This window comes from Sus scrofa, chromosome 6 (genome assembly GCF_000003025.6).
Source record: "Sus scrofa isolate TJ Tabasco breed Duroc chromosome 6, Sscrofa11.1, whole genome shotgun sequence".
NCBI classification, from domain to species: Eukaryota; Metazoa; Chordata; class Mammalia; order Artiodactyla; family Suidae; genus Sus; species Sus scrofa.
Window position 1 is genome coordinate 164,246,075 of NC_010448.4, and position 13,360 is coordinate 164,259,434.

General features: G+C 39.4%; 1 protein-coding gene across 11 annotated transcripts in view; it reads left to right on the forward strand.

The window, feature by feature from the left end:
• STIL (SCL/TAL1 interrupting locus) overlaps positions 1-13,360 on the forward strand; it is a 69,105-nt gene that overhangs the window by 48,564 nt on the left and 7,181 nt on the right. For 6 of the 11 annotated variants that reach the window (XM_021096687.1, XM_021096691.1, XM_021096686.1 and 3 more), the window contains 4 exons: positions 524-689; positions 4,280-4,511; positions 6,668-6,881; positions 8,698-8,948. In XM_021096687.1, coding sequence (XP_020952346.1) covers positions 524-689; positions 4,280-4,511; positions 6,668-6,881; positions 8,698-8,948 — 863 coding nt within the window. The remainder of the gene's footprint in view (positions 1-523; positions 690-4,279; positions 4,512-6,667; positions 6,882-8,697; positions 8,949-13,360) is intronic. The other 5 variants (XM_021096689.1, XM_021096695.1, XM_021096690.1 and 2 more) reach the window with 1 other exon arrangement.

Sequence of the window (13,360 nt, forward strand, 5' to 3'; positions counted from 1 at the left end):
ATGTTCTCACATGTTGCTGTAAAAATCATACATAAAATCTCTTATTATGCTGTCGCATAATCATGAAACACTCAGATATTGTCATTAATATTTCCAGTTTCAGCATGACCAAACATGGGCCATTCTAGTTTACCTTTATAAGAAGAATGAAATTAAAGTATACCTGCTATCTTACTTTTGAGTTGCAAGTGAAATAGGAATAAAATGTTCATGTTAAGTGCTAACATTGAGGCTTTTTTACCCAAGTGTCAGTTTGTGAATGCTAATCTAAACTCCTGTATGTTTTTACTTTTCAATTTCTGTGCCCACTTATGTGATTCTTAATAACTAATGAAAATGATTTTCTGCGTTGAGTAAATTACATGGCTTGATCTAATTGAAATGTGAGAAAACATAGTTAAAAGTTCTAAAAAAAAAAAAAGTTCTTTATAACTGGGGCACTTTGTAATTCATTGTTAAACTCTTCTGCCAATTTGGTTGATGACTTCACTGTCAGTTTAAAGTATGCTTCTAATCGATACAGATCCAGCGTTTGTTGGAAGCGCAGTCTCTGCAGCCGTGTTCCCCTAAGACAACCACCGCTGAAGACACCGGGCAAGCTGCAAGACAAATGGAGGTGGTTTCCATGGAAGCACAGTCTCCGTCTGCTTTACACATGAGGAAAAGTGTGAGCATTGCCGTGAGCACAGGTAATTTCATTTCTTAAGTTTGTGCTTGGTACAAATAGAACTAAAACCAAAGTGATGAGAGTGTAACATTAAGTCTTTGTGTAATTTGATTCTTTTTGAAATAAAACTATACGTGGAAACAGGTAAGAAGAAAGCACATAACATAATATATTGTTTGTTTCTGCTACTGTCCCAGGCTGGACCCATTTCTAATGAGAGAAGTCATTTGCAGTTTGAGGGATCGGGGAAGGTTTCCTCTACGCAGTGGTATCCATTCTGGGCCTTGAAAGGAGTGTAGGATCTTGGTGGAATTGAGAGATGGCAGAACAGATTGGGTAGAGAAAGTATTATGGGCTCAGTGACAGAACCCAGGGTTCTGAGATATCTCAGGATTCTACACGTTACTGTGTTAGGAGAACCTTTGCTGTGTTTCCCACAAAGCCGTGTCTGCTTCGTTTGGTAAGCAAGACTGAAGACCTTTTAAAAAATCAACTAATAATATAAAAGTATATTTATATGAATATTATAAATGACATCTTAGATGAGATCCTCCAGAACATCTTTGTGTTTTCAGTGTCTGGCAAGATGCCTTGTATGAAGAGTGGTGGTGATAAAAATGCGGAGGAAGGAGAATGGGTTAAAGGATCTGGTGTTGCCATAGCTGTGGCTCGAATTCAGTCCCTGGCCTGAGAACTTACACATGCTGCAGGTGCAGCCATAAAGTAAATATAAAAAACCAAAAGGGCTGAGGAGGAAGGAAAAAAATTAGTTAAAAAATAAGCATGAGGAGGAAGAACCATGTACAAGGTTAATGTGATTTGAAAACCAGTTGGATGCGGTAGTTGGAAGAGGGAGAATTCAAGTTCCTCCAACTAAATGCAGTGTGGTTATCCTAGACTGGCTCTTGGAAGAGAAAAGGACATTAGGGGAAAAACTGGTGAAATCCAGGTTTGTTTGTTTTTTTTTTTTTTTTTGGCCACTTCACAGTATATGGAAGTTCCTGGGCTAGTGATTGAATCTGACCTACAGCTGCAGCCTGTGCTGCCGTTGCAGCAACACTGGATCCTTTAACCCGTTGCACTGGGCCAGGAGTCGAACCCATGCCTCCAAGCCACCGAAGCTGCTACAGTCGAATTCTTAACCCACTGCACCACAGCAAGAACTCCTTGCGAAATCCAAGCAGAGTCAGGAGTTTTAGGTAATGGTGATGTATCAGTACTGGTTGCTTGATTGTGAAAAATGTACCTCGGTAGTGCAAGATGGGACATCGGGGAACACTGGGTGGGTAGTTACAGTAACTCTGTTTTATCTTCTCTATAGATCTAGAATTATCCCCAAGTTAAAAGTTCATTAAAGATGGAAATAAAAGTTACTCCAAAATTTTGAGCCCAGATGACAGGAGGCAAGTTGGAGAAGCAGAGGGGGGGAGATGTGTTCCATCTCAGTATGTTGGGATTGGGCTACTTTGGGGAATGCAAATAATAGTACTCAAATGTCAGAAGGGTGGAGGCGGATTCATGACCTGAGACTGGCGAATGGCAGATGAAGGTTGGAGCCTGGAGAAGAAAAATTTCAGAGAAAGAAGACAGATTTCTATATTCTTTTTTTTTTTTTTTTTTTTTTTTTTTTTTTTTTTTTTTGTCTTTTTTAGGGCTGAATCTGTGGCATATGGAAGTTCCCAGGCTGGGGGGGTCAGATCGGAGCTGCAGCTGCCAGCCTGTGCCACAGCCACAGCAACGTGGGATTGACCTACGCCACAGCTCATGGCAACGCCGGATCCCTAACCCACTGAGCGAGGCCAGGGATCAGGCCTGCAGCCTCATGGATACTAGTCGAGTTCGTTACTGCTGAGCCACCACGGGAACTCCAGATGTCTACATTCTTTATCTGAACCCGTGTATTATCTAAACTATCTGTGTAGAGAGGACCAAAGAGGGAGGGAGCAAGACCCTCATGTACGTTTGTAAGTCAAATTCAGGTACTGGCTAAGATTCTTTGGCTGCAAGTAACATAAACCACTTTGAACTAATTTAAGCAAGAAAGAGGAATTGACTGGGGAGATTATGGGGATGTTTCATGAAAACCAAGGCCAGAAACGGGATTGGACTTCAGGAAAAAAACTATAGAGTTAGAAACTGCAAAGCCGCTGGGCTACCCAGTTATTCTACTCTATCTAAAGTTTGCATCGCTGTATATTTTGAAATACAATTCACCCAGAGCTCCAAAGTTTTTGTGTTGTAAAGTTCTACCCAATACACAAACCAGGTTATGGTTCCTCAGTCCCTGTTTGAAATTGCAGAGATCCTGAATGGTCTAGTTTGGATTAGGTTTTAATCCCTGGTTGAAGGCTAAGGAGGTTGCGAAGCACATCATAGGGACATAGCTGCTGGAGTCCCATCTTTGTTAACTGCAGGGGTGACAGTTTCTTAGGTAAGTGTGTGTATGTGTGTTGTAGAAAGGTAGTGGTAAAGGAGTATTATGAGATAAAAAGACCAAAAAGTGGTTTCCTTCAATGTTCTCTTGTAAAATCCTCTACTTACTCTATTGCAATTGCCTATCATCTGTATCTATCACTAGACTGTAAGCTTTGGGGATTTGGAATAGTGCCTTATTGACACTGTATCTCATTACCTAACATGATGCCTCAGTCTTAATGTGTGTTGAATAAATGAAAACTGAATGAAATCATCCCTATGTTTGAACTGATATTCTGAAATTATTTCAAACAAGTTTTCAGGCATGATGCATAGAATTCAAATACTTTGAAATCTCATAGATTCGTATTTGGAGCTATTACACATATGCAGAAAAATTATTATATAGTCAAGTTGATGCTCAAATTAGAAACAGTTTTGACTAGAATTTAGTCTTTCATTTTAACTGTTTCTTTAAATCATTTATGTTTAGCCGTATTTCCCCAATTGTGGGATGCATATTACTCAGATTCGACAGATGATTTGGGGTAGAATAAAGATAACTATTCTGTATTTTATAGATATATTTATTATGAGTTTTAGAAAAAATTAACTAGCACATAAAATCTGTGATATCACAGGAATGATGAGGCTAGGTAAAAGTAAAGTGAGTTGATTTAAAGAAAATTGACTCAGCAAATAATACATGCAAATGGTTCTGTAGATAATTGTGGAAGTGATCCATAAAGTGTGGGAAACATTTAATTTTTAAGTACTTGTCTAATATTGCGTATGTCTGGTACATCTCTAACATGGTCTCATAAATATTTATTTAAGGGTCAAAATCAGAGAGCCTAGGGATTTATATTTTATATATTTTCTGATGTTTTCCAGAATAGCAGTTTACAAAACACATTTACACCCCATACTATATTCAGAGCCTTGGCAGGTAAAACACATCATTTGAGAGCCACACCTCTTGAAGAGGCAGGACTTAAAATGTCCTTTTCCCTTTGTACCCAGTTTTCTCCCTTCCCACCCTTCACTTACCTCTTCATGGCATGTCTGAGAAAATATAATCTGAAAACAGCTCTAGGTAATTGTGTTAATATAGCTAGTGTTATTTGAAAGTTGGCAGAGGATTATTTTTACAATCGAGCATTTGTTTCAGTATCTGGTCAATCATTTAACCTCCAGGCGCCAGCTTGTTTTGGAATGCCGCAGGCGACGGTCAAGAGCCTGAATCTCAGCTGAGGCAGGATGATACCAAGATTTCCAGTGAGGACATGAATTTTTCTGTTGATATTAATAATGAAGTCACAAGTACTCCAGGTAGTGCATCTTCATTAAAAGCAGTTGATATTCCCAGTTTTGAAGAGAGCAACGATGCTGTGGAAGAAGAATTTAATCAGCAACTTTCTGTATCCAAGTAAGGACTCTTTGATTCACAATTCATCCTTTTTTTTTCTTTTTAAATTCTAATATTCTTATGGTATTCTAACTGAGAAACTATTTAGTTTGGTTCTGTTCTTCTTTTTAGTTGTTTTGTTTTGTTTTGTTTTTTTTGTAGGGGGTACTTTTTAGGCCACACCCATGGCATATGGACATACCCAGGCTAGGGGTCGAACCTGAGCTGCAGCTACTGGCCTACACCAGGGCCATAGCAATGCAGGATCCAAGCTGCGTCTGCGACCTACATTGCAGTTTGCAGCAATGCTGGATCCTTAACCCACTGAGCGAGACCAGGGATGGAACCTGAGTCCTCATGGATACTAGTGGGATTTGTTACCACTGAGCCGTGATGGTGAACTCCTCTTCTTTTTTTAGCTTTAACTTTTGCTTTCTAGTTTAGATACTAAGGCAGTTATTTTAAAATTATTGAAAATACAATTTAGTGGAGTGATTAAGAGAATGGTGCCAGACTGCCTTGATTCAGATCATAGCAGTGTGACCCTGGGCAGGTCTCATAATTCCTGAATGACTCTATTTTCTTCTCTATAAATGGAGATAATAAGAGAACCTATCTCAAGATTATTATAAGGATTAAATTAGTTAATGTATGTAAAGCGCATAGAAAAATACCAGAATTAGTACTTAACTATTGCCATCATTTAGCTAAATATAGAATAAGGCAAACTCAGTAACTGACATGGACTCTCCTTAAAAATATTTTGCAAATGTTTGTATGATAAAAATCCTGCTCAGTGCAGATACTTTCCCAAAAAGCCATAAAATCTCTAAAGGCTGGATTTCTGCCTCTGCATATGAGTTTTGGTATTTTCATTAAAGTGAAACTGGTTAACATGGTTGAAGATAAAGATTAAATTTGATATTTAGGAATCAAGGGGATAGCAGCTGCAGGTGAAGAAAACTGGCAATTACGGATTACCCACTATGTTTATCTGGTGCTGTGCTAGGCACTTTGTATCGCCTTTAATCCTGTCTCATCTTTTTCAACCCAGGGAGGTGGGTATCGTTTTCCCATTTTATGGATAAGAAAACTGAGGCCCAGAGGCCTCAGAAATTTGCCCCAGACCTGCTAAAAACAGATAACTGTGTTATAAATGAGAATATATGTGACACAAGAGTTAAAGGAGATGCTAATGGGGGTTAGAAGCAAGAGAACAAATCCAGTTAGGGTTTTAGAACATCATAGAGGAAGAGTCCCTGAACAGTAGGTAGGATTTGGATAAGGGTGTGCCAGTTTAAAGGCATTAGAACAGTAATTCTTGGCTCCATGGCATTGAAAATACCAGTAAATTTGGGCCCTTCTCCAGTTCAGAATCTCTGAAGGGAGAAGTCCAAACAGTTATACGTTTTCTAAAACTTTACAAGTGATACTGATGTGTAGCCAAGATTGAAAACTACTGACTTGCAGATAAAATTTATAGCAGAATTGAGAGTATTAGTATTGTTAGTAACCCATTTTGTTCAGAATATTAAATAAAACGGCACTGAAAGAGATTGGGTGAAAAGCCAACTCGACTACCAAATTTCAGAGAACTTTGATTGGCAGAATAAGGAATTGTGTTTCTTTTGTTTGTTTTTTGGTTTTGGGGGGGGGGTTTGTTTGTTTTTGTTTTTTTCTTTTTGCCATTTCTTGGGCTGCTCTCGCGGCATATGGAGGTTCCCAGGCTAGGGGTCAAATCGGAGCTGTAGCTGCTGGCCTACACCACAGCCACAGCAACTTGGGATCCGAGCCGCATCTGCAACCTACACCACAGCTCACGACAACGCCGGATCCTCAACCCACTGAGCAAGGCCAGGGATCAAACCCGCAACCTCAGGGTCCTAGTCGATTCGTCAACCACTGAGCCATGACGGGAACTCCCAGGAATTGTGTTTGTTTAATAAACCATTTAAGTTTTTGCTTTTTTGATGTTGTTGTAAAACAAAATAACATGAAATTTACCATCTTAGCCATTTTTATGCAGCCTCTCAAGATGGGATGCTGTATAGCATCACTAAGAGCTAAAAATACAAACCAGAATGCTGCTAAGTCTCACCTCTTTCTTCCAAAGTTACTGCACCTCAGATATACATTAGATACCTTGATAACTAACACATTAAATATGTCTTTTCAAGCAGCTCTTCTCCTCTTGTGAGAAAAGAACCTGATGTGCCTGTGTTCTTTTCGAATCCCCTGCTGTCAGAGAGCATCAGCATGTGTTTCCAGAGTGGGCCAGCAGAGGGTGCCACTAATAGCTCTGCACCATCAGGGGAATCCAAAACTGAGCAAGTAGTGCAACTCTTGCCTTGTCAACCCTCAGATAACCAGGAAATACTCCAGGATGTGTTGGTAAGAAAACAGAAAGCATTTCCTCTTTCGTGAGATGGTTATTTAGTTTAGGGTGTACTAGTTAAGCCTTTCCTATCTTTAAACTGATTGCAACCTTGATGTAAAAAGATTTTTCCCAAATTAATGATAAATCATTTTTTTTAGCTTTTCATAAATTGCGATAACCTAAATTCAGTAATTCACTGTAAGCCAGTCATCAGATACTCAGCCACAAAAAAAAAGCATTATTTTACTTTTTTTTTTTTTTTAAGGTCACACCCGCAGCATGTAGAAGTGCCCAGGCTAGGAGTTGAATCGGAGCTGTAGCTGCCAGGCTACACCACAGCCACAGCAACACCAGATCCGAGCTGCATCTGTGACCTACACCACAGCTCATGGCAGCGCTGGATCTTTAACCCACCGGGCAAGGCCAGGGATCAAACCTTTGTTCTCATGGATCCTAATCAGGTTCATTACCACTGAGCCAAGAGGGGAACTCCCAAAAGCCTTATTTAATTTAATTAATTTATTTATTTTTATTTATTTTTGCTCTTTAGGGCTGCACCCATGCCATATGGAGGTTCCCAGGCTAGGGGTTGAATTAGAGCTACAGTTGCCGGCCTATGCCACAGCCACAGCAACATCAGATCCAAGCCACATCTGTGACCTACACCACAGCTCACAGCAATGCTGGATCCTTAACCCCCTGAGAGATGCCAAGGATCAAACCTGCAACCTCATCATTCCTAGTCAGGTTCATTTCCACTGCACCATGACAGGAACTCCACAAAAGCCTTATTTTAAAAATATGTTACATGACATTATGTTAAATTCAAAATAAAGTTAGGACTGGAAAAAACAAGCAAGAGTTGCAGGAAATTTGAAAATTGGAAAGTAGTATCATATTTATGATAATATTTACTGATTTCAGTTCAGATAAGCAGATTTTTGTTGAATACTTAGTTTAAGAAAATGAACTGAGTAAAATGGATTATAAAGATGAATGTGAGTCTCTGCCTTTGAAAAATTTATAGGAAATAGCACATGGATACCAGTAACAGTTATAGGATAGGCTGAGAAGTGCCATAAGCAAAGGCAAGACACAATAAAAAAGGAGTAATTCTGGTTGGAGAAAATAGTCATCTTGGAAAAGTTAGAGTGTGAACTGAGACTTGAAGGTCAAATGACTGTGGCCGTCACTTACAGTCAAATTGTAGACTTTGGAACATTTAATTTTTCCGTTTATAATTGAAGGCTAATTAAACATACTTCATACGGCTCTAGGTATTCGGTTAACACCTATTTGTTGTTTGCTTGCTAGGTCCTAGACTGGTGTTAGTTGTCTGCTCAGGAATGAAATATGCTTTGATGTCAGGAAGGCAGAGATAGTGACACAGGTTATTCTCATTCAAAGAAAGAAAAGAGAGGAGTCAAATTCTGAAATGAACATAGACGTAATTTATAACTCTGAAATAATTACCATTTTTCAAATGAAAGCACAATTTTCAACGTTTGTTTATGGAGAATTTACTATAAATCCTTGAGAACACTTGAAATATTACTCAATTGATTTTAAATCTGTTGGTTTTAAAATGAACAGGTTCTGAACAAACATTCTGAGTTTTCTCTAGGATCTGATGAAATCATTTCTTCATTAGGATGGGCTTCTTTTATAAAAACTCCATAAAATTTAGCGAATGTACTACTTAATACTTTGTAGAACTTGGCAGGATAATATTTTGCTCTTCCCTAGCGTTATTAACTGCTGTTATTTGGCTTTTTTGTTTCCTAAGACTTTAGTGACTTTTCAAATAGATCCTTTTTCTTTTTTCATTAGGGTCAAGGGAACCACCCATTAAATAACTCCCCCGAAGAAACTGAGCAGCCGTCAGCCAAAGCAGTAATTATCAGTCACGAATGCACCAGAACCCAGAATGTTTACCATACAAAGAAAAAAAAACATGATTCAGGACTGGTGGACAAAGATTGTGTTCTTAATGCAACCCTTAAACAACTAAGAAGCCTTGGAGTAAAAATTGACTCTCCCACTAAAGTGAAGACAAATGCACATAAAGTGGATCATGCCAGGTGAGTTTAAACTTTGTTTTAAAAAATTAAAAAAATTTAAATGTATTGTAGCTGTCTCATGAGGAAAGGTATGAGCTTGCCACTCAATTCAATTGATTCATTATTTATTCAGGGCCTACTGTATATGTGGTGAATAAGAGACTGTCTCTATGCTTTAGATTTTTCATTTTAGCAGAAAGGTGGATTATATGCCTAAGTAATTTGAAAAATATTGAGGGGTATCGCCTGTGTAAAGACGTCAACAAAATGCCATGGGAGGAGTTCCCACTGTGGCACAGTGGGTTAAGGATGCAACATTGCCACAGCTGTGGCTTGGATTCCATCCCTGGCCCAGGCACTTCCATATGCTGCGGTTGCAGCCAACAAAAACAAAAACAAACAAAATGCCATGGAAGTCTTAGAGGAAGAGAAATGAGCCTTTACTCATTTTTGGTGACTGGAAAATTTTTCCTGGAGGTGGGAGGGTCTGTGCCAGTTGCTGAATTCTGCTGATGCCGTCTAAAAAGCAAAAACATTCCTTTTTGTAGAAGTATGTTTTGAAGAATCTAGTTGTATGAGCCTTACTTACGTTCATCATTTCCACCTGGCCGTATTTTTCTGTTCAGATTCCTCTTCCTCAAAGATCGCCTCGACACACACTTGTTTTTAAAGAGGATAAAATCTGGAAATTATGTTAGAAGGCTACTGTGTTTTCTGTTAATTATTTTTTATGATGGTTTTTTTTTTTTTACAAAACTAATACATTCTTATGATTTTAAAAAATACCAAATAATACGCAAGAATATCATATAAAATGCAAAAGCCCCTACTTCCTAAATTCCTCAGTCCGACTCCTCTAGGTTATTTCTCTTAACTGCTTCTTGGACATTCTCTAGACGTGCCCTGTGGATATTCAAGTATATATCTGAGTGACGAGTGTTGGGATTTGGGCTTTTTGATGAACATATCTTAGATGCATTTCTTTATAAGTATAGGTAATTCTTCCTCATGCGTTTAAACAGCTGCATAATATTCTGTTGTGCCCGTGTACTATAATATAGTGAATCCCAGTTCTCTATTAATGGACTTCTCGTAGGCTGAATCTCTAAATCTCAAACAATGCTAAGTGAACATCCTTCTGCAGGTACTTGTACACGTCTTTGTAGGATAAATTCCTAGAAGCAGGCAGGATCAGAGAAAGTTGTGGTGGATGTTGCCTTTGCCCACCAAAAGAGTGGTACCACTTTATATTCCTACCACCAGTGTAGGAGAGTGAAGTTAGTTAGCATTTTGAAGGTTTTATTTTAAAACTCTGAGAGGGAGGCTCTACCACATCTGCTGGAGAGCGCAGATCCCCTCTGTGTGTGTGGGGCCTTATACTCTGGTATGGCTGCTTGTGGGAGTCGTTTAAGTAGTATGTTTCTTCATAGTGGCCACCCTGTTTTAAAAGTTGTGAAACAATGAAATGAATAAAGTTTCAGCATACAGTAAACCTGATTCAGTTTTTAAATGCCTAGAATAAAATGGAAAGTAAAGCTTTTTTGATATGTCAGTGTGGGGTAGTCAGGTTGTTTTAATCAAAATTGTTTCTCTCGTGGAGTTTCTGCTGTGGTTCAGTGAGTTAAGAATCCTACTGTGGCAGCTCGGGTCACTGCACAGATGCAGGTTCAATCCCTGCCCTGATGCAGTGGGTTAAAGGATCCAGCATCACTGCAGCTGCAGCCTAGGTCACAGCTGCAACTTGGATTCAGTCCCTGACCCGGGAACTTCCATACGCCTCAGGAAGGTAGTCCATACTTTAAAAAAAAAAAAGATTGTTCTGTTCTCTTTTTGAAAGACAATTTATATTATAAATGTGTACTATAAAAATAATACATGCTCAGGGTAGGAATTTTAGAGAAATGAAGACTATGTCGTCTGAACTAATAACACCCAAAGAAAATTAGGAAACATAGTTGTGGTTTTGCTATATACATAATTCGGGGATTTTTTTCTTTACTTGCCATTATAAATTAATTTTCATTTAATATTTTGGGATACTCCCATTTTAAAAATCCACTTATCTATGTGAGTTGAAAAATTCATAGATAGGATTTGAGTTTCATGTAAGATGATTTTCTCAGGAAGTGAAAGTTGATGTGAAAAAAGTGTTTTCAGTTCAAAGCACTATGTTAAATTATTTTCTTAGAGGGGTGACCTGGCTAAAATTTTATAAAATCATAATGCTATTTTCACAAGAAAACTTTTTAAAGTTATATTTTGTGGTATAAATTGTTGTGTAAAATCTTATAGAGTTTTGGGGAATTCCTGTTGTGGCTCAGTGTTAAGAACCCGACATAGCGTCCATGAGGATGTGGGTTTGATCCCTGGCCTCCCTCAGTAGGTTAGGGATCTGGTATTGCCGTAAGCTACTGTATGGGTCACAGAAGCAGCTCAGCGGCACCTCCAGTTCAGCCCCTAGCCTGGGAACTTCCAGATGCCACATGTGCAGCCATAAAAAGAAAAATAATTTTTTTTTTTTTTTTTTTTTTGTCTTTTTCCATTTCTTGGGCTGCTCCCACAGCCTATGGAGGTTCCCAGGCTAAGGGTCGAATCGGAGCTGTAGCCACTAGCCTACACCAGAGCCACAGCAACGCGGGATCCGACCCGCGTCTGCGACCTACACCACAGCTCATGGCAAAGCCAGATCCTTAACCCACTGAGCAAGGGCAGGGATCGAACCCGCAACCTCATGGTTCCTAGTCGGATTCGTTAACCTCTGCACCACGACGGGAACTCCAAGAAAAATAATTTTTTAAAATAAAATATGGTAGAGCTTTGGAAATAGAGTGTGTGATATTTGTTTTGTTTCCATTCTCAAAATAATATGTTTATTTTCAGAACCTTGGAAAATTTAGAAAAAACAGACAAGGAGAAAACCCATTTTTATACCAACCAACCTCATTTATTATTAAAAATTTGCTTTTGTATTTCCTTTAATTTTTCTAAAGTAATTTTAATAGCAGCCATTTATTGAGTGTTCGTAATGTGAGGAACTGTGTTAAAAGTCTTAAGCACATTATTTCAGTTAATCTTTGCCATCATCTGTGTGATAGATACCTTTTTATAACTGTTGAGGAAATTAAGTACCGGTTTGCTCAAGGCCCCACACCTGTCATTTTGTCTTTTTAGGGCCGAACCCGTGGCACATGGAAGTTCCCAGGCTTAGGGGTCAAATCAGAGCTGTAGCTGCCAGCCCACGCCACGGCCACAGCAATGCCAGATCTAAGCCGCGTCTATGACCTACATACACCACAGCTCATGGCAATGCCAGATCCTTAACCCACTGAGCGAGGCCAGGGATCGAACCTGCGTCCTCACTGATACCAATCAGATTCATTTCCACTGAGCCATGATGGGAACAACCCCAACACTTGTAATTTTTTTTTTCTTTTTTGTCTTTTGTCTTGGGCCGCGCCTGTGGTCTATGGAAGTTCCCAGGCCAGGGGTCGAGTCGGAGCTGTAGCTGCTGGTCTGTGACCTACACCACAGCTCACCACAACGCTGGATCCTTAACCCACTGGGTGAGGCCAGGGATTGAACCCACATCCTCATGGGTACTAGTCAGGTTTGTTAACCACTGAGCCACGATGGGACCTCCCCACACCTGTAATTTTAAACATACTTTTCTAATTCCAAAGTCCGTAGTTTGGGGGGGGGTTAGTTTGGGGTTTTTTTGTAATGTTTTGCTCTGTGCTTATTGCTTGTTTAATTTTTTTTGGTGAGGATCTTATGGTGGTGTATATAATATGCTGCTTTGTGGGAGTTTTTTGGTTTGGTTTTTTTTTTTTTTGGTTTTTTTTTTTGGCTGCCCCTGTGGCAAGTGGAAGTTCCTGGGCCAGGGATTGAACCCAAGCCATAGCAGCAAAACCACTGAATCCTTAACCCATTGAGCTACAGAGGAACCCCCTGCTTTGTGTTCTGACTATATTGTATATACCTCCTAAATATTTGGTTTTGGTTTTGCGTTGGCAAATAAACATTTTTTCCAACTTGTAGCACTTTCTAAGCCTCATCTTTAATGGGGATATAATAAACCAGTAAGTGGGATATAGTATTTGTTTACCTGGTCTTTCCCCTCTTGTCAGAACTGAGTCAAATGGTTTTCAGTTTCTTACTGTTTTTTTTGTTTTGTTTTGTTTTTTGCTTTTTCGGGCCACACCTTTGCCACATGGAGTTCCCAGGCCACGAAGGAATGGAATTGAAGCTGTAGCTGCCAGCCTATGCCATAGTCACAGCAATGCCAGATCTGAGCCGTGTCTGTGACCTACACCCTAGCCCATGGCAGCGCCAGATCCTTAACCCACTGAGTGAGGCCGGGGATCAAACCCCTGTCCTTAGGAATACTAATCGGGTTCATAACCCACTGAGCCACAATGGGAACTCCTGTTGCT